Raw genomic sequence first — 20,500 nt, 5'->3', positions numbered from 1 at the left:
TACATGTGTGAATTATAAGCCTGGGATCTGATTATAACCTTTTGAGGTTTAACATAGTTAGAAGGTTTAAATAAGTTGATTCACTAAAAGTGCTCAGAATATCTCTAGCACCTGGCAGGTGCTATGAAAATGTTAATTATTTTTTAAATTGTTGTGATATTTTAACACCAATAGTATCTAACAGGGTAACCATCTCACTAAAGTACTAAATTAAAATTTTGCCAGAGAGTAATATTTTCTTTTATGTTCCCCAGTTTCTCTCTCACCATACCTACACTTCTTCTTCTTTCTGTGACCATTTAGTAAGCACTAAACTAGATCTACTTTCAAATTTTGTTATCCATGACTATTTCCACACACATATTCACACACACAATTCTGACATCCCTGAGGTCATGAAATGCAAACTGCACCATATTCATCCCCTAAAAGGAGAAATTTTTCCTGCTAAAGTTAATGTGACAGCAGATACTTCTGTTAGCAGAACCATGAATCAAAGCCAGAATGGTTAAAAGCTCAACAATTGTTTGAGCTTTTCTTTTCTAACTCAAAAAACTAGCTGGGAATATTCAGCTCCCCAATATTTTAAAGTGAAACACTTAGTGATAATATAAGCAAGACCTTTAGGATAGAGTAACTTAACGTTGTAGATATCAGGATATTCTCCACAAAGGAGATAAATGACCACTTCGTGTTTAATGTGCTAGTCCACATTCCATTTCTGAAAAAACAAACAAAGAAAAATCAAAAATCATTTCTTGGTGTTTTTCTAATAAATTATTAATGTATCTATTCACACTGAAAGCCGAAGTGTTTTGGATACATATTACTTTATCAATAAAACAGAAAAGATCTTAACTACATTGTAAATATTCATTTATTTCATAAACATTTATTAAAGCTTGTGACCTAATTTGTGCCTAAATTCTGCTAGTAACAAAGGCAAATATGGTATTGTAACTGTGCTCAATACATTAAATACATTATCCCATTAAATCCTCACACCAGCCATGTGAGAACAGTGCATACCTCATCTAACAGCTGAAGAAACAAAGGCAACAGAGCTGGAAAGAGGTGAAGAGATTCACATCAAAAGGCCATCAATCAAATTAGGGAACTAGTCTTAAAATAATAAATTATCAGAATGTTAAAGTAATATTCTTATTGGATTGCTAACATAAACATGAGTTAAACTAGTAAATACTTGTGGTCGAATAGTTCAATATTAGTGGCTCTCCACCTACTTTGGTTCTATTAAGGCCCTAATGTACTATTTAAAAATATAATTATTTTTAAAAATTATTTTAAAATATACTTTTTAGTTGAGTAGTACCTGATCACTTAAGTTTTTATAAGTATGTGGTTTCATGGAACAGAACTCATGCCTGATTCTAGCATGAACTGTGTTATTTCAGAACATTATCATGCAGATTCTGTTTGGTTGGAAGGAGGCCATGCATTGCACCACTCAATTTGTATGGCAAGAACAGTCTTCTCACTGCAACTTCTATGATGATGTGCCACAGTTGAATCCTAAGGTTACTTGCAAACTATAATTTCTTCAGTAGAAACTGAACCAAAGGAGGTTTTGCTGTCTATTCCAGGCCAATGGATCGTGCCTTGCCTTAGTTGTTCAGACAACAGAACCTGTGACTGGAGAGAAATAACTTGGCAGCCCTACAATTGCCAATATGGTGTCCTAACTAAGTCTCAGCTGCAGCAGTGCCTGGGAGGAAGGAAGGTAGGTTCTGGATCCAGTGGGGGAAGCCTTTCATTTCCACCACTTGCAGCACCAAAGGCCACACAGTCATATCTTCTAAACCTATTCCCTCTTTCTCACTCTGCAGAGGATAACTAACAATATAAATGTTATCAGAGAAGAGCCTTAACAATTCTTGCTCAAAAAACACTCAGTTATTTCCAAAGAAGTCTCCTTGACAGATGGAGGATATTAAAGTCATGTCCTGTGCTGATCCAATTCTATGCTGGTTTTCTCTGCACAAGTGGCTAAGAGCCTGCCATGTCCACTGACAGTTGGCAGTTCTGAGCAGCTGGCCTTGTCAAGCGTAGCTCTAGCAAGGCACAGCAGTCAAAACAGACATCTGGAGCTCGCCCGAGCAGCGAAATGTTACTGCATGTAAGACACACTTCCGCTGGAGCTGAGAGAGTGCATGGTGCTGTCTCGACGCACTAACCTTCCTGATTTCTTTCACATTCCAGAGCAGGTCTCGCATGGACCTCCTTAGGATGCTTTTCCTTTAGCGTGGCTCTAAGCTGATTTCCTGGACATTCAGTGTCTACTTGCTAGGCGCGCTCTGACTAGGTAGATTCCAGCAGAGCTCTCGGACGTGCAAACCGGGCACATAGACTGACGTGCTTGGTTACCATAAAGTAAGTAAGCCTTATCCAGATTTTCAAAACACTTTTTATTTGATGGGAAGTTCCTTAAATATTGTTTATAAGCTCTCATACATGGGCAAGATTGAGTTCAAAAACTGATTTATAAAAGAAAAGCTCTATTAAGTGCATAAAAAAAGGACACTGGACTGAATGCATGCTAGTTTTTTTAGATTAGGCTGTTGCTCATATTCTCTCCTAGCAAAGAATTTCAGAAGAATGACAGGGGTGAGGGGTGGGGCAGAGGTGGATGTCTTCTCCATGGTGATTACAATGTAAGCACCCCTATTTTCGTGATTGAGACTATCTCTAAAAATAAAGTAGCAGTATTAGTTACTCTTAAAAAAGGAAGGAAAGAAAAGCATATAGACATTTATTAACTGTCAGTTAAAATTATTACTAACTGCCAGTTAATATTATTAACTGAGCATTGGTTCTGTATAGGAACTATGCTGCCTTCTTACACCTTACGTCCAACCAGACTGTTAGCTTCATGAGGGCAGGAAATATGTGTGTGTGTGAATCATTGCCATAATCTTACTACTAGCACAATTTTTGATACATAATAGTTGCTTAATAAATATTTGAGTAAACAGATAAGTTAAAGCCTTCTTTATTTCTAATCATATTTTGGTGAGGTAGGTATTATATCTGTTGTTTTCCACCTAAGAAAATTAAAGCTCAGAGAGATGGAGTAATTCATCCATGATCACACATGTCTGTAAGTGGCTACTACACAGGCATTTTTAACCACCAACTTGGACAATCCAACCTTTATAGCTTAGGAAATACAGGACTGGAAGCAATGAAAGCAATTGTTGCCATAACAATCAGACTTCTCTAAACCCTTCAGAATACCATTCCAACCTCAGAATTTACAGGGTTCAGGAAAATTCCAAGCTGTCACAATCTGTTAGCCCGAAAGGTGGTAGATGTTAATTTAAGTTCATCACTGAATTCCATGGCTTTGGACATGGCATACATTTCTTTCTCAGACTCATTTTCTTCATCTGTAAGATAATAAGTCTACGTGGTCTAATCCTATACTGTAGATTAATCAACTTTGTAGAAAGCTTTCCTGTCTATCTGAAGATACCATAGACTGAGTAGCTTAAAGAGATATTTATTTCTCACATTTCTGGAGGCTGAGAAGTCCAAGATCTGGGTACCTTTTTCCTGTGTCCTCAACAAGGCAGAGATAGAGAGCTCCAGTTTCCTCCTCTTCCTGTAAGAATTAGCCTCCACCCTTGCGACCTCATCTACACCTACTTACCTCTTAAAGTCTCCACCTCCAAATACCATCACATGGCAGTTAGGGTTACAGCATATGCATTTTGGGAGGACACAGACATGAAGCCCCTAATATTGTCTTTGCTGATTTTAGGCTAATTATTAGCAACTCTTCAAAGTAATGGTAAGACAAAGGGAAGATCACTTTTTCCTACCTGTTAGACAGAGTCAAAAAATAAAGGCCTATGTTCACATTAGGTGATTCAGGCAGAGGCTGGCCAGCTGACTTCTCAGCAGAAAGGACTTCTCTTCGTGATCTTCTCGGTACAGAGCTGTCCTTTAGGCCTGCATACTCTGAAACTCAAACCCACCAGCACATTGGCTGTGGTCCTACAGAGACTGTTTTGTTTACCAGGATGCTAATTTATTCTATACACAACAGGGAGGCATTGCACATTTTAAGCAGAAGAGCTGCAACACCAGAATCATAAAGCTCATCCCACAGGAGACTGCCTGGGGGAAGGAGGAAATGGGTGCTGGGGAGGTGGAGGCTATTTAATGGAAAAATTCAGTCATGCAACACTGAGGATGCAAAAAAAGTATAGAGTATGTATAGAATAACCCCATCGATGGAAAAACTAATGCACACACACTCACACACACAGAATATTTCTGGAAGCAGCAAACAGTTCAGAGTGATTACATAAGTGGAAAGGGGTGGAAGAGGGGTGAGGTGGTGACAGGACCAGCTACAAATTTTTTGAGGCTCAGTGCAAAATGAAAATGCAGAACCCTGCATTCCAAATTATTAAAAATTTTAAGAAGTCAACAGCAGCATGATGAACCAAGCACAGGACCCATGAAACTGCCCAGGCCACATGCCCATGGAGTTAGATCTACAGTGAAGTAGGGGTGGTAAAAGGTGAAGAGATCTGTTTAACTATCTGTATTATTTTCATTTTACACTGTGGGAACATTTTGTAAATCTAAAAAATCTATGTTTTAAAATATTGTATAACTCAGAACTAGGGCAGAGCAGTGGGAGTGCAAAGGAGGAAGAGCCTGAGAAAGATCGTTTATATGGAATCACAAGGCCTTGTAATATACAGGCAGGTACATACACTCATACACCACACAGACAGAGATAATTGTGTAAACATTTACCTATGGTACCCATAGGTAGTACTCATACCTATGAGGTACTTATTCTGTAAAAAACTCCATTAATGAATAGGAGTAGGTTAGCAAAAGGTTTCCCCAGTACCTCTATGTTTCACTTTCCATGAGAATAATATAAACATGCAAAATGATCCTGAAACTCTTATCTTTCAGCACTGGAACAACTAAGTTTTCATCCTACTCAGAATTTTCTAAAACATCATTCTATTTCAAAGACAAATAAATGTTAAAGCATAACCATTACAAACATAGAAAAACAAGTAATGAATATTTTAGATTTAAGCATATTATATACTGATTTGGGGGGCAGGGGACTCTTTCAACTATGTCAAACATTCAAGAAAGCAAACATAATGTTTAAACAACATTCTACAGAAAATCATGTGAGGACGGCAGGGCCATGGAGTAGTAACATCCTCATGTTGCTACAGTTCTTATCCCACCAGATAAAGTGATTTTTTTATTTAGTGAATCCATTAGAGCAACTACTGTGCCATATCAGAAACTGTTTGATATCAGTTGTCCCTAACATATTACCACAGAGGAGAATCCAGATGATCGCTTATTAAGTTCATAAAAATATTTATAAGTTCTGTGATGTCATGTTGCTCATTCATTGAACTTTTGTGGAGTGAAGCATGTGTTCTAAGTGCATACATCATATTCCTTCAAGGTGTTGAGTTTCTAAGAGAAGACAAATGAGAGAAGTGTGATCATTACCACAGTCTGGTAACTGCAGACAAGGGAGAAGCACAGAGGCTGGTGCCTGACCCAGGCTCACAGGTTCTGGAAAAGATGCTGGAAGTGATAGTTACAGACAATCCACCAATCACATTATTTTGAAATAGTTTAATTAAACTAAAAAAAATTGGAATCTTTATTTTTCCCCCAAAGAAACTGTGGTGACAGCTATCACTCAAGCCTAGTGTTTTCTTTTTTTTATTTAAGGAACATTATTCCTTTAAAAAAATTTTTTTTTATTTTAGAGAGAGGGGAAGAGAGAGAGAAAGAAAGGGAGAGAAACAATGTGAGGTTACTTCTTGTGTGCACTCAACTGGGGACCTGGCCCACAATCCAGGCATGTGCCCCGACAGGGAATCGAACCAGTGGCCCTTTGGTTCACAGGCTGACAATCTGTTGAGCCACACCAGCCAGGGGGCCTACTACTTTCTTTGGTTCCCCTCTTACTAGAGGAACAGAAGGTGGAGGTAATAGATGATGGGCAGGAATCAAGCAGGTGAGGAGTGTACTAGAGATGTTTCTGAGTTTCTCATTTTTTTTGGTAAACTCTAATTTCTGCATCTTGGATTATGTAAAAGTGGGAGTACACCTAAACATGCATATTCTAATGGTGTATTAGCCTCACTAATATGAAAAATTTCAATTAATATGTGAATCTGAGATTTTTACAATGAGAATCCAAAAGTTTCACTGTTACCAGGAATATGTAGTACAAATATATTGTGCTACAGAAAAAAAACAACACAGAACTTTATTTTATATTTGAATCAAGGCAAGCTTCAGCTTTTGGGGATACATTGAACTGAGTTATCTGTCTCCAAAGAATGAGATTAAAAAGCAACAGGATTTGACTGGGCAGGTAAGAATCATTAGAAATGACTACTTGAAAATTCAGATAGTTTTATGCTTTCTTTAGAATTTCCAAGTAATTTTTTTCACTGAATTTCCTTATGCTCTTATTTTGAGCTTTTGCAACTTTTTACTACTGTCTTACATGCAAGAATATACTTGGAAATATTGGGTTGATTGAAAGGTCTATATGTTTTTTTCTGTAAAATAAAAAGACACATTTTTCATTTTTACCAATAACTATTGATTTGGGTATTTTGAGTATATCAGCTGTCTCCCATGTGGTATAATGTTGATCATTTTCAATTAATGTCTCAATTTGATCACTATCAGCTTTAATGGGTAAACCTGACTGTGGAGCATTATCCAGCGAGAAATTTGCAGCACAAAAATTTGCAAACTACTTTTGACATGTTCGATCAGTCACAGCACCTTCTCCATACACTGCACAAATCTTTTTTTGCATTTCAGTTGCATTTTTACCTTTCTTGAAGTAACAAAGCATAATATGCCAAAAATGTTGCATATTTGCTTCCATCTTCAATATTAAAATGGTACACAAAAATTCATCAATTTTCATGTTTTTTTTAAATGCACACTGATATGACAGCTGTCACAATACCACCTAACCAAAATATTTCTAATGAAGTTAAAGACAATTGAGAACTGCTAGAGACAAACAAATTTTTGGCCAACCTGTCAATGCCCAACCTGTGGGAGAAGAACAAGACACATATCAGCTGAGATTTTAAAAAGTGTTCAAGTTTCTGGTAACTTTGACCAGGAACCCCAGTGGTACTTGAGCAGGACCGAACTTTCTGTACTTCAGTCACTTGTCCTCATTTCAACAAGGTGAGCAGGGGCTTGGTCTTTGGAGGGAAGAAGGAGCAAAGTTTCTCCTGGACACATTTGTATCCTGTTTCTATGGCATACGTGTTTGTGTACAGAGGGCAGGTAAATGTGAGGCTCCTTTTAAACTCTACATCTATCCAAATATGAGTTATTTTATTTTTAGGTTTTTGCATATATGCATAGGTTTTATGATGTGTAATCCTGTTGAATCAAAGCAAAATCAATTGCAAAATACAAGGTATGTTTTCAATTATACTCTCACACATCTCTCTACATATATACAAACCTTTTACTTAATAAACTCTGAATGGAACATTTATAAAAATTTATCAGAGCATAACTTTGTAATCACAGTGCAAAATATATAGGAAATAATTTACAAATATGATAATCATATTTGCAACTGAAAAAACTCAGGAGCCTTACCAAATTGGATTTAAAAAGCCCTTATTTTGTTTGTCAGCTGAAAACAGTTCAGAATTTAAACCATTAATTAATTATCTGAGAAAAGAGTACAAGTAAGAAAGGGAAATATAAAAAGACAGTATTTGCTAAAAGTACTTGAATTCAGCTGTTAAAACAGGAAATGTAAGTTGAATTTTAAAGTAATGTTTGCAGGTTAAGTAGTATCTTGGACTTAAAGGTGTTTAAACTTTTGAAGTGTGGCTAATTTACAATAATATTTTCCGACTAATATGTAAATTCCATTATAGTTACAAAAATCATTCATTGTTGCTTGTCAGTTTCAATAAAAAGGGGAAGGATAAAAGGAAAGGAGGGCCCCTCTCCCTCACCAGCGAAGGATAACCTATACTCAGTGCCCACAGTTCAAATGGAATGGCAATGGAGATGAATAAATTTGTTCCGAACAGCTAAAAGATGTCTAGGTGATCTTGTTTAGTTGTTTGTTTTCCTTTTTTTTTTTTTTCTGCCAGACTTCATGTGTTTGAAAGTGATTTGCCTAAATGTCAATTTACATTTGTTCTTGGCCCCAAAGAACAATTTGGTTGGTCATCTATAGCCAATTTAATCAAAATGCATCATTAGATAGCATTCCTTGTAATCATATTACATTCCACAGTGTGAGCTAGATTTTTGTCATGCCCTAAATAAGCTTAGCCATCTAATCAGTTTCAACTTCCTGTAGAGCTGAATCACCTCTTGCCTCGGTTAGAAATGGGTATTTTTCTTATAAGAACAATTCTGTTCAATCATGGGCCTGTCAGAATTGATCATGGTGAGCTTTGTAAATATATGGATTGTATTTGGCCCTGGATTAGAGTTAGTGAGTTAAACGCCTATTCACCTCACTTTCATTCCCTTTATTTTAAGCTGTGAGAGCTCTCCAATAAGGAGGTACTGCCCAGATTAATGGACAAGTAGCTCCTATTGCAGTCCTATGTAACTTCCCCTCCTGGAAGGTTCCAGTGAATTCTGGGGTGGAGCCCTGTTGGTATGTAATGCACTTTATTGGATCTGAAAAAATATCCTCACTTTTGTGAATGTTGAAGATAGAACCTATGCAGGAGAAAATGGAGGAAGAAGGAAACAATTTTTTGAAGGTTTTTTCCCTCTCTATTGATTCTACATATACTTAATTCTTGCCCCAGCCTCAACAGATCAAAAGAATCTAAGAAGCTAACAAGCTTCAGACAATTTGCTACCTTTATTGACTCAACCCAGATAGCCACCAATAATTTTCTTTTCATTTCCTTATAATTTAATTTGCTGTTACCTTGGTGATTCTGGAAAAAAGCAGGTAATGGAATAAAATACTTATATCAGCATTGTTTTATATCATCATTCCTTCATTTGTGATGAAATAAAATAGGATAAAAACTCTTTATTGTGTATTTACATTAAAAAGTCCCCAAATCTTGGTTATATTTCCACTAATAAATGATATTTCTTGCTATTACTTGTACCAGGACCCCTATTTCTCTACAAATAGAAGTTCTTTTATGCATCATGTGGATTATAAATTAGCCTTTCATATACTTCACACTTTTGCTAATTTACAGGTGGAAAGTCTGATTTTAGAGTTTAGTTTTTCTTCAGGAAAACTTAGCATGTAGGAGAATGTGGTAAAGACTAGCTAAGTATTCCTCAAACTCATTTTCTCTTCTTCCTGGCACGTAGCTTGACTCCATGTCTCAGTCTCCCATGGAATTTGTTGTGACGCCGTGAGACTGAGTTCTAACAAATGGCGTGTGAGCAGCAGTGATGTGTCCCGTTCCCAGGCTGGGCCCATCGGAAACCGGGCAGCTCTTTATTCCTTTCCCCAATGGGATATCAATGCCCATGGAGTTCTAGGAAACCATAACTGAGGAAGACACAGCCCAATCATCCTCAGACTCTGAATGAACTACCTATCCTAACCCCACACATACACCTACCTAGGACCACCTGGACTGTTTTCCTAGGGAAAAATAAACCTGAATTTTGTTTAAGCCATTGTACCTTTAGGGGTTCAATTTGTTATAATACTTAATATATCCCATCGAAATATAAGAACTATAACTGAGAAATTAGAAATGAAAATAAAGATAATTAAACAATTTATGTTTTTAAATAAGACTATTTGAAAATAAGCTTCAAGCTTTACTAGATCCTAGGAACATGATGTGCTTCTAGGTCCTGTGGTCTATGAAGGTGTGTGAAAAAGGCAGAGAGACTACCTGCCTTTATATTCATTCTTCTTGAAACACACTGCATGATGAATCTCAGGAATGGAACAGATACAAACCTTCCCTAAACACATCCTGTCTCCAGCAGATGCTCTGAGATCCAGGCTCTCATGACACACCCCAACACAGGTGCTTCTGCTCTGCTCCAGAGCCTACCTTGATGGAGACAGGCCCCCCTCACTGCACTGCAGAACTGAAAAAGAAATGCTACACAGAAAAATGCAATTTAATCTTTGAAATAAAGTTGCTCTTGGAATCCCGAATGTGATTAACATTATTCCTGTGATTGGTTTATTGAACCAAAGCTTGATCCCAACTCTTTTCAGCAATCATTCTTCAGAAGTAGAAATAAAGTTTATTTAAGCTCATTAGTACTATTTTTAAAAAGATTTTATTTATTTATTTTTAGAGAGAGGAAAAAGGAGGGAGAGAGGGAGAGAAACATCAATATGTGGTTGCCTCTCTCATGCCCCCTGCTAGGGACCTGGCCCACAACCCAAGCTTGTGTCCTGACTGGGAATTGAACCAGTCACCCTTTGGTTTGCAGGTTGGCATTCAATCTGCTGAGCTACACCAGCCAGGGCTAGTATTAAATTTTTATATGAATTTTCAAAATATTTTTTCAACAAAACAGATTTATTGTTATTGATGCTGCTATTGCTGCTTTTTATTATTAACATAAAAGCCAAGATGTGTTCATTTTAGAAAATACAAATGAACAAAAAGAATAAACTGTCATCTTCTAAACATCATGGCTGTCAGGTATCTTAAATAGCAGCTCAAATTCCAAGCGTGAGCACGACTTCGAACAAGGCAGGAGCTGCATTGCCTTTAGGCTCAGAAGTCACACAGCATCACTTGCAGCATGTTCTGATAAGGGAAGCAGTCATAGTCCACCAGGGTTCAAAGAGAGGGGATGTAGAACCTACCTTTCAATGGCAAAAGTGTCAAATAACTTTAGGACCATGTTTTAAAAACCACCCAAGCTTTATTAGTATGTTGGCTGCAAGTAACAGAAGACTGAAGTAGGATGGGCTGAAATAATAAGGACATTTGTTTTGCAGCATAACCAGAGGTAGAGATGTCCCAGGCTAGTTCAGTTACTCAGTTGTTCAGAGCCTCTGTGCCTTCCATCTTTCTGTTCTACACTCAGAGTATCAGCAGTATTTAGTCTCACGGGCACACTGAGCTGCATGCAGCAGCTCCAGCGTCCCAAGGAATTAGATCTCACATCTAATGAAGAAGATGGACATTGACTAAGGTTGATCAGTTTTTCTTAAGAAAGCAAACCTTTCCTTCAAGTCCCCAGAAATCATCTCCTCACACCTCATTAGCCAAGACCAGACCATGGTATTCCTCCTTGGCAAAACCTATGGCAAAACATGCTTGGTACTCTTACTTTCTAAGGTGAAAGTGAATGCAGAGAGGAAAAGGGGATGTGAAATCCCCTGCAGAGAGGAAAAGGAGATGTGAAATCATTGTTGGTAGGGGAGTCCTTTCCCACTTCCTCTCATGGTCCACGTATAAAAGATGATTACATTTACATGGCACAGTAGGGTGTACTAGAGGTTGGCTTGGAGGGTATCTGTATAGGGTTTGCTAAAAAAAAAAATTGTTTTCTTTATATTTATAAGAAAACATTTAAATAGATGTTAAAAATTGAATTTGTAAAAACTTCAAAATAAAACCTTTCAAATGTTTTTTTTTAAGAATAAACTGTTATGATATTACCACTTTAATCACAGTTAAATGTCCAGGACTTACTTTTCTATACACCCCCATACTTTACTTTTAAAAAATGCAATCATTATTTCTATTCTGATTGTAATCGTCTTTTGATAAAAGCTACTGTGAAATCTTCCCCATCCTAATACATCCCTGTTACAATATCACTGTTAACAGATAAAAAGAACTCAAGTGTATGATTATATGTTAATATAATCAATCTAATAAACATTGATGCTATTTTGATTTCCTTTTCTTCTTTCTTTTTTTTTTTAATCCTCACCTGAGGACATACTTAGAGAGGAAGGGAGGGAGAGAGAGAGGGAGAGAACCATTGCTGTGTGAGAAAGATTGACCAGCTGCCCCTCTCACACTCCCCAGCAGGGAGGGCACCCCAACCCAGGCACAAGCCCTGACCAGAATCAGACTGTGACCTTTAGGCTTATGGGACAACACCCAACCAGCTGAGCCACACCAGCCAGAACTGATTTATTTTTCTTCTAAAATATATTCTAGTAGACATTCTTAATTGTTTTACCAAATTAAATTTCTTAAAAACTGCCAATTTATATATACAACAGCAAAGTTTATTCATCTATTTGACAGATTGAGAAGCAGGTTTTATGCCAGGCCTTATTCTGGACATGGGATTCAACAATTTAAACAAATAAACAAAAGACAAAAACTTTCCTTCCTGCAGCTCACACAGTAGTATATGAGAGGGTCCATTTCCTTGAACTAAAAATATCACAGGGACTTGTACAATTATGGCTATTTTGATGGGGAACACTAGTTATTTTAATGTTTTATTGAATACATAGGCTTTCATAATTGCTTGCTGATGATTTGTATTTCATGATCCAATATCCTTTCTTTGATTGCATACGCTAACCAACACCTGTGCATGCTACCATAAGGCAATAATTTTCACCAGAAAGGAGAGTTATTTAGAAACTGTATGGCTAGTTATGAATATTTGTTATGCTAAGTAAGACCTTTTAAAATAGAAGTTGACCTACAAATTTCCTTTTAAATTCATCAAATTGAATGATCTAAAAGATATAAAGATTGAATGTGAATCACGTGACTGAAAAGATCCTCTCTAATTCCCGATATTTTTTTATTGTGTGTGTACGCTTAAAAGAGCTGACATTTTGAAGTTAGACATTATTTAGTTCAGAATGCCAATTAACCTCTTACAAAAACTGTGTTACCTACAAAACAAGGAATATTAAATTCATAACCACAGCCTTGGCCGATGTGGCTCAATTGGTTGGAACATCATCCTGCACCGGCTGAAGGGTTGCAGGTTTCGATTTCCCCATCAGAGCTCATACCTAGGGTTAGGCTTCAACCCCCAGTCGGGGTGCATACAATCCCCAGTCCAGGTGCACTGGAGAGGCAACCAGTCAATGTTTCTCTCTGACAGCTATGTTTCTCTCTCTCCCTTGCTCTCTCCCTTTTTCTCTAAAGCAATGAAAAAATGCCTTCAAATGAGGATAAAAACAATCACAACTACATTTTCATTTTAGTTATATTTTATCATTTCCACTTTTCATGGATAGAATGGCACTTGGATCAAATAATTCTCTAGAAAGTTGTCTTTCAAGAGTTGTGTCTACTAGACTTGAAAAATACTATCTAGGTATTTGCGGTGTAGAAGAACTTGTTTTGCAAAGGACGATGGTAATACTTCTCCCATGCATGTAGCTCTTGTTATTCACTAATCAGCAATGGAGACTCGACAGACTGTTCTGAGTGTTGGTTTGCTCAGGGTGATGATCTCTCTTCCAGTAATCTCTTCCAGAGTGTCAGTTTCCCCATTAACCCTACAAGTCCTGCTGGGGGCTGTAGCAGTGTTGGTAGGGCAAGAAAGAAACTGCTGTGGTTTAGACATTCCCTGCCTACTCTGATATGGCCCTTAAATGAGCTAATGAATTTGAAGTGCCCAGCATTGCACTGGAAGGCACACTGGCAGCGCTCAAAAATACTGCTTGCCTTTCCTATGTCCTCATGCTAGTTCACATTCACAGTGTGCTTACAATGTGCCAGGAATACGATAAACATTTCAAATCTCATTGGAGTCCTCTAAGGTGGTGCTATTATTACTCCCATGTTACACATAAGAGGGTGAACTCTTGCAGAGGTCACATAATTTGCCTCAGATGATCCAGTTAATAAATAACAGTACCTAGAGTTCTGAAACATAACTCTTTTACCTCTGAAATGCTATGGTGGATGCATCTTCAGATAACCCACTGAAAAACCTAGAAATCTAGATTTTTCTCTCTCTTAGTAACATGGAGCTACTTCGATTAAAAAAAACAAACACACTTCTGTATCTCTCTCTGTAGCCCACAGTACAGACATCCTGTGATCTTACTGGCTGCCTGGAGATGCCCTGGGAGAGACTGCATCTTGATACTAAAATGAAAAAAAAGGACCTGGGAGGAAAACCTCTGGTGCCAACTGAGTTTAAAAGCTGGTTCTCAATGGCCCATTATGTATATTATGAGCTGAATTATATTCCTTCCCAACCAAATTCATATGCTGAAACCCAAACTCCCAGTACCTTAGATTGTGATTTTATTTGTAGAGGGGGCCTTTAGAAAGGTAATTAGGGTAAAATAAGGTTGTATGGATTAGCCCTAATCCAATATGGCTGGTGTCCTTATGAGACAAGAAGATTAAGACACAGACATGCATGGAAGGAAGACCAAGTGAAGACGCAGGAAGATGACCTTCTATATACCAAGAGGAGAGAACCTCAGAAGAAACCAATCATGTAAATACCTTGACCTTGGATTTCTAGCTTCCAGAATTATTAGAAAAAATTTTCTGCTTAAGCCACCCAATCTGTGGTACATCCTTATGGCAGCCCAGCAGACTAATACAAAAAGAGCTGAATACTTACTAGTAACTGAAATTAAGAGCTTCCCTGATTATTCAAAGTTCCCTTTTAAAATACAGAAATGTCAGCCAGAAAAACAAACAGAAATAGTTATAGGTCAAATTCAGTAAGAAGAAATTCAAGTGATTTTATAAATTATTTTTCATACAGAATTTTATTGCCCCAAATGGAAGTCAACTGAGAGGATCAGTGATTGAGGCCTTGATATCTCATGTCATTCAGTTGAGCTCGATGATGCTCATGACATCGGTATACGATCTGAGGGCAAATTGCAGGTGCTTCCTGGATTTCTGCACATAGCCACTGAAATATAGTTACCACAGAAAGAGTAAACCTTTGCAGGTTCTCACTAGATTTGCTGTGGATAGGGAAATGTAGCAGTGCCTGAGATTATGGTGAATGACTGCTGTTAAAACCAGAAGTACGTGTATGACTAACGGAAACAGAAATATCAACAAAGAGAGAAAACACTGAAGAACAAAATAAATGTTATCCAAAGACATTAAAAGGAATTGTTTCTAACAAAAGTCTCTTTGACTTTCAATTCAATAAATATTTTTAAAGTCTATGCATTGTACTACAGGGCACATTAGAAATTAGACATTAACCCTGACTGTGATCTCAAATACTTCTTGTTATGATATGAGAAAAAAAGACATAGACATAAATAGCCATAATTTCATGCAGTCTTTGATAAAATCTGATAGGGGAATAGAAATTGTGAGGAAATCAGAGGACAGTGAAGGTCATTCTGGCTGGGGCATTGGACATTCGTGTCAGGTCTGCAAGCTGTGTGGCCTTTACTCCGCTGGGGTTGCAGGAGGAGACGCTTTCTAGGCAGGTGGGTTGGCACAAGAAAAACAGATGCTGTTGAGTGTGAATCATGCTCAGTGAAAAAGTAGGACTCTGAGTGGAAACATTGAGAAAATGGGGTCATTGACACTGCACTTGGAATTAAAGCACTTGGGTTTGAGTCCTGTATTCCTCATGTAGTAGATTTGTAACTTCAGTCTCCTGAGCCTCAAACTGCTCACCTGTGAAAGAGAAATAGTGACTCAAACCTCACAATTATGAATATTAAAAGTGAGTAGCCTGTGTGAAATCTCCACCTAGCAAAGTCTGATATGCAATAAAAATTCAGCAAATGTTAGCTGAACCTAAGGAAGTTAGATCTGATTCTATAGGAAACAGGAGCCAGTAAGATTTTCAAGCATGAAAGTGTGATGACCAGAGCTAGACATTTGGAAATGTATCCCAATTATAGTGCTATCCTGGTAATACTGCATGTAGAATGAAATAGAGGGCAGCCATTGTGCAAGAAGGAAGACCCATTAGGAGAGCAGTATTAACAATAGCACAGCTTTGAAGCCTGAAGCAGGGTTGTGCTGGGGGACAGGGTGGGGGCAGGTGTGGGAAGGTGAGGGTGGGTGGGTGTGAGAGACTTCTGGGGCAAATGGTACTAGGATAACTGCCCTGGGACATACACAGCTGTTCAGAAAATCAGATCCTAGTCCTCTGGCTCTTTTCTCAAGTGATGGCATAACCTCTACTGAGCTATGTAACTGCTATGGATTCCAAGTTTTCTCATACACAATAAAAAGAAATAGGAAAACCTCTAAGTATTCCTAGAGCACAAAAATATTTCCTGCTTATTTGAATCAATTAAACTTAAGTTGATTAGATGAGAAATTAAAGAGCATAAGGGAGATAGAGAAATTGAAGATGACATGAAGCAAAAAGCTTTAAATATAAGTTGGTGTGTCAGTAGACATGAGATTTCTAGGAATATGGAAGGCAGGTTTGGGGAGAATATAATGAATGCCACTTCCAACAGTTTGAAGGGCTGTTCTTCAAATACTTAGTTTTGTGGATTTATGAACATTCAACAGATTATTTTATATTATCTTCTATACCATGTAAATGCCAGACTTAAGAGCAAATATTTTTTCTTTAATTTGTAGATTCTTTTCATTGGAGATTCAACCAACAGGGGGATAATGTACTATCTGATTGAAAGACTGAATGAAACCTTGCAGGAATGGCAGAAAGTGCATGGCACTAAATTCTATCACAATGTCAACGATGGGAAGACTTCGATCAGTTATTCCTACTACCCTCAGTTCTGGATAAGCCCTTCATTGAGACCAACATTTGAAAAAGCACTTGAGCATCTCTTGCAAAGGTACAATGGAACTATTATGAACAGCACAATGCCACAATGTGCTGATGTTTTACGAGCAGTCATAATTGCTCACCATATATCAAATGTGCTGAAAAGCTTAAAGCCCAAGTAATATGGCTGAAAACGAGTGGGAAATGACAAGGCAGTCCTGCGATTGGGATGCCAGATATGGTTCAATAAAATGTGAGGCAATGTCGTTAAAATGTTTACCATCTGTTTCAAGGCAGCATGTGTTGTTTTTCTTTCTGGATTTCAGATCACGTCCCCTGGAGAATTCGGGCCAGACTATTTTGGTTGTTGGTGGTGTTCAGTGGCTTAATTCCAATCACCTGCAAATTATTCACAAGGTTTTGAAGAGGTACATTTCTGCAACAGTCATTGTCATTAGTATGTGAAGTAAAAAAAATTACTTTTGATGTGACTGAACTTTATCAAGATTTTGTTTAAAGAGCAACTTGTTATTTAGCATTAAGTACTTAAAGTCTAGCTTAAAATATTCCAATCACAAGATGGTTCTTCGGTATCCAAACTTCGTTTACTACAGACTGAAACATGTCCACTGACACATAAAACTCTATCTGAGCAAAAAGTTAATGTACATCAAATCTTTAAAATGAGAAATTAGTCTCATTGCCCAATTATCACATTCTAAAGGAATTCCACTTATTTTTTTATGTAAACACACACATCTAGAAATGTAATTGAAGTTCATGACTTCAGAATTCCAATTATTTCACAGGGAAAATTTGCTCAATATCCTTGTGATCATCAAAACGTTGGGAATTGGATTTCATCTGCCAGTGGATGGAGTACATTTTTTAACACAGGTAAGGCCATATCCTCCAGGCTGTGTGACCTTCGTGCTTCCTGTCTTTGCTGGTACCTGAAAAAGGACAAAAAGGCACCACTCAATATTAAGCAACCTTTATAAAAATCATGCCCTGTCTGGTGTGGCTGAGTGGATTGAGCACCAGCTTGCAAACCAAAGGGTCACCAGTTCAATTCCCAGTCAGGGCACATGCCTGGGTTGCGGGCCAGGTCTTCAGTAGGAGGCCCACGAGAGGCAACCACACATTGATGTTTCTCCCTCCCTTCTGCTCTCTCTAAAAATAAATAAAATCTTTTAAAAATCAAAGGAGATAATATACTTATGGATTGATTTCATATCAGTTAGGATTATTCCAGGAGATAAAGAGACTGTAACCCATAATACATTGTAAATGCTTTGAGTTCTTATAAGCAGAAAGGGAGTGCCAAACTCTGAAAAAGTGAGAGCTGATGGTAGAGGTGAGAGACTATGCTTTAAGCACCTCCTTTTCCTAGTAATGCTTCACACACCTTGAAAGTCTCATGCTGAAACCAGGGATGAAATCGTCAGTATTAATGTGTGCTTTGGGAAAGAGTGACTTTTTTGAAGATGATATCTGACACTTAAAAAAAATCACCTTTGAAGTTAGCATCATTAGTTTTTTCTTGGGTTGAATATTCATAAATGAAAGGAGTTAGAGGCCTCTGACCAGTTCTTATAGAATATAGTTAAGTTAGTCTTAACACTGAAGAGAAGTCTCAAAAAAGGACAAAAAGACAACATCTGTAGGTAAACGAACCAGCTGCTCTTGTTCAAGCCCAGAGAGTTCTTGGCAGTTGGGTTTGTGTGTGGTTGCTCAGGGGACCAGGGGCCAGGGAGCTCAGGGAATGCTGGGAATTGGAGGGGCTCGAAAGCAGTCCATTAAATATGTACGGTGAGGAAGATTTATTTTTGTGTCAATGTTGAGTGTGCCTACCTTTCCCCAGCATAAATTACATAACCCCCTCTCTTCTCTTGAAACTTCACCTGCATGGACACCAGATCTATGATGCAAAGCCAGGAGAACTGGTAGAAAGTGGCCCAAGCATGGCCTCCCAATCTAGCCCCTTGAAGTTGGTGGGGGGGGGGGGGTTGTTAAGGAATCGAGGTATTTAGGATCTGGGGTAGCTGAAAAGTTTGAGACTGTTGAGAATAAAAGGAAGTGTCCCTTGATAATTTTTGCTCTGGGTTCTGAGTTGAAACTCCCTTAATCTTATCTGAAGGCTACAGGTCAAGATTGATATTCCTTCTTGATGACTCTGGTAACTCCACTTTGCTTCTTTTATTGCATCTCCTCACATATATTTAGGTTACTAACTCTGAATCAGTTCATCTCAGTCAGCAAACATTTCTTACTATCTACCAGATATAGTGTTACACATTATGCCTGACCCCTGGGCTTAGATGGTGTTGTTCATCACTCCTTTCAAACTGAGGAAAGACAAAAGGATTGAACAAGAGATGGGGAAAACAATACAATGAAAGACACAGGGATAATAGCAGTGGAAGCAGAAAATAAATCTGAACTGCTCCTCGTATGCTTGCACAGCCATTTGAAACTTGGCCTCTGCTTTCCTCTGTAGACTTACCCCTCACTTCCACTCCATGTGCACCCATGTACGTGCACACTCACAACACCACTGAGCTCGGTCATGCTGAACATGTTTTAGTTTCTCAGACATGTCATGCTCCCAGTCACTCTCCAGGTCTCTGAAATCTTGGCTCTCACTGTCTCACCACCTCCTCACCTAGGTAACTTCCAAACACCATTAAAGTGTTAGTTTAAATGCTATTTCCTCTGGGAAGACTTAAGGGGCAAACTATACTCATGGTCTATTCCAGCTATGAGCTCCAATAATATTGCCTTGTGTCCTCATGCATGTCATTCAACAGATACAGTCCATGGCTGTCTGTCTTCCCTGCTGGAATAATCTCTGCGAGAGCAAGGACCAGAAAGGGAGAGCTGTATTGCTCATTCTGGTACCCCTAATCCAAAACACAATAGTCAGCGCATAGTAGACTCCTGAAAAATATTTATGTCCGAATGAGTGAATGATACTTTGTACAATTTGGCTGCTCCCAGATTGCCCCTTCAGGACTGAGACATTCCCTCGGCTACTGGAAATGTGGACTAATGATGACTAACACCTGAATCCCAGCAGGAACTGCCTTTCACTCCAGAAACCCAGCTCGCCCATGCAGGAGTTTCAACACTCAGCCCCTTTTCCTTAATTTGGGCCATCATCTCCAAAGATGCTTCCCAGTCCTAGGACCCCTGGTGGGATCCACAAAAGCCTCTGTTGCAACCACATCACTCTCTTGCAGGTGTTAATTCCAAGACCACCATCTTGTTAGCCCCCTGCATACAAATTTCCATCCCAGAGTCTACTTCCCAGAGAACTAACTTTTCCCTAGAAAACTTTTTCTAGAAATTGCTTACTGTAAAGTTCTACATACCATTCATAATTAGATATATTAAAGTTGAGAAAATGCTTGTAACTGGACAATCAAAAGCCTACAAACAACATTGACCATCATTTTTCATGTGAGATCATGGAAAAAATTCTTATCTGTCTCTTCCTTTGTATTTCTCCTTTATGGACCTTTTCTATTTCTTAACTTTTATTTGGGGCAAAACACTCCTCTTTGAATGTAATGTAAACATAAGTATATGAGCACAGTGAAGATAGCAAATTAGACATATTAATACTGCTTCTTTTACCTTGCAGTTGGGTTAACAAATGCAAGTAATTTGCATTTTTACCTGGAACAAGAAAATAATTTTGTTCTTTAGAAAAGGCATAGAGAGTGCAGTTCTCTCTCTTTGTCAGTGTGTGTTTGCCAGGAAACAGACAGTAAAGAAGATTAGCAGAAGGGGATTTATGACGGAGAGGCCTCGG

The 20,500-nt window shown here is 38.1% G+C and overlaps 1 protein-coding gene across 3 annotated transcripts in view; it reads left to right on the top strand.

Annotated features, from left to right (window-relative positions):
• CPED1 (cadherin like and PC-esterase domain containing 1) overlaps nt 1-20,500 on the top strand; it is a 273,386-nt gene that overhangs the window by 232,659 nt on the left and 20,227 nt on the right. For all 3 annotated transcript variants that reach the window (XM_045847151.1, XM_045847144.1, XM_045847161.1), the window contains 4 exons: nt 1,605-1,741; nt 16,533-16,753; nt 17,010-17,111; nt 17,493-17,580. In XM_045847151.1, the coding sequence (XP_045703107.1) occupies nt 1,605-1,741; nt 16,533-16,753; nt 17,010-17,111; nt 17,493-17,580 (548 nt within the window). The remainder of the gene's footprint in view (nt 1-1,604; nt 1,742-16,532; nt 16,754-17,009; nt 17,112-17,492; nt 17,581-20,500) is intronic.

This window comes from Phyllostomus hastatus, unplaced genomic scaffold, assembly GCF_019186645.2.
Source record: "Phyllostomus hastatus isolate PE091 unplaced genomic scaffold, TTU_PhHast_1.1 phas_contig_118, whole genome shotgun sequence".
NCBI lineage: Eukaryota > Metazoa > Chordata > Mammalia > Chiroptera > Phyllostomidae > Phyllostomus > Phyllostomus hastatus.
This window is presented reverse-complemented; position numbering and strand designations above follow the sequence as displayed.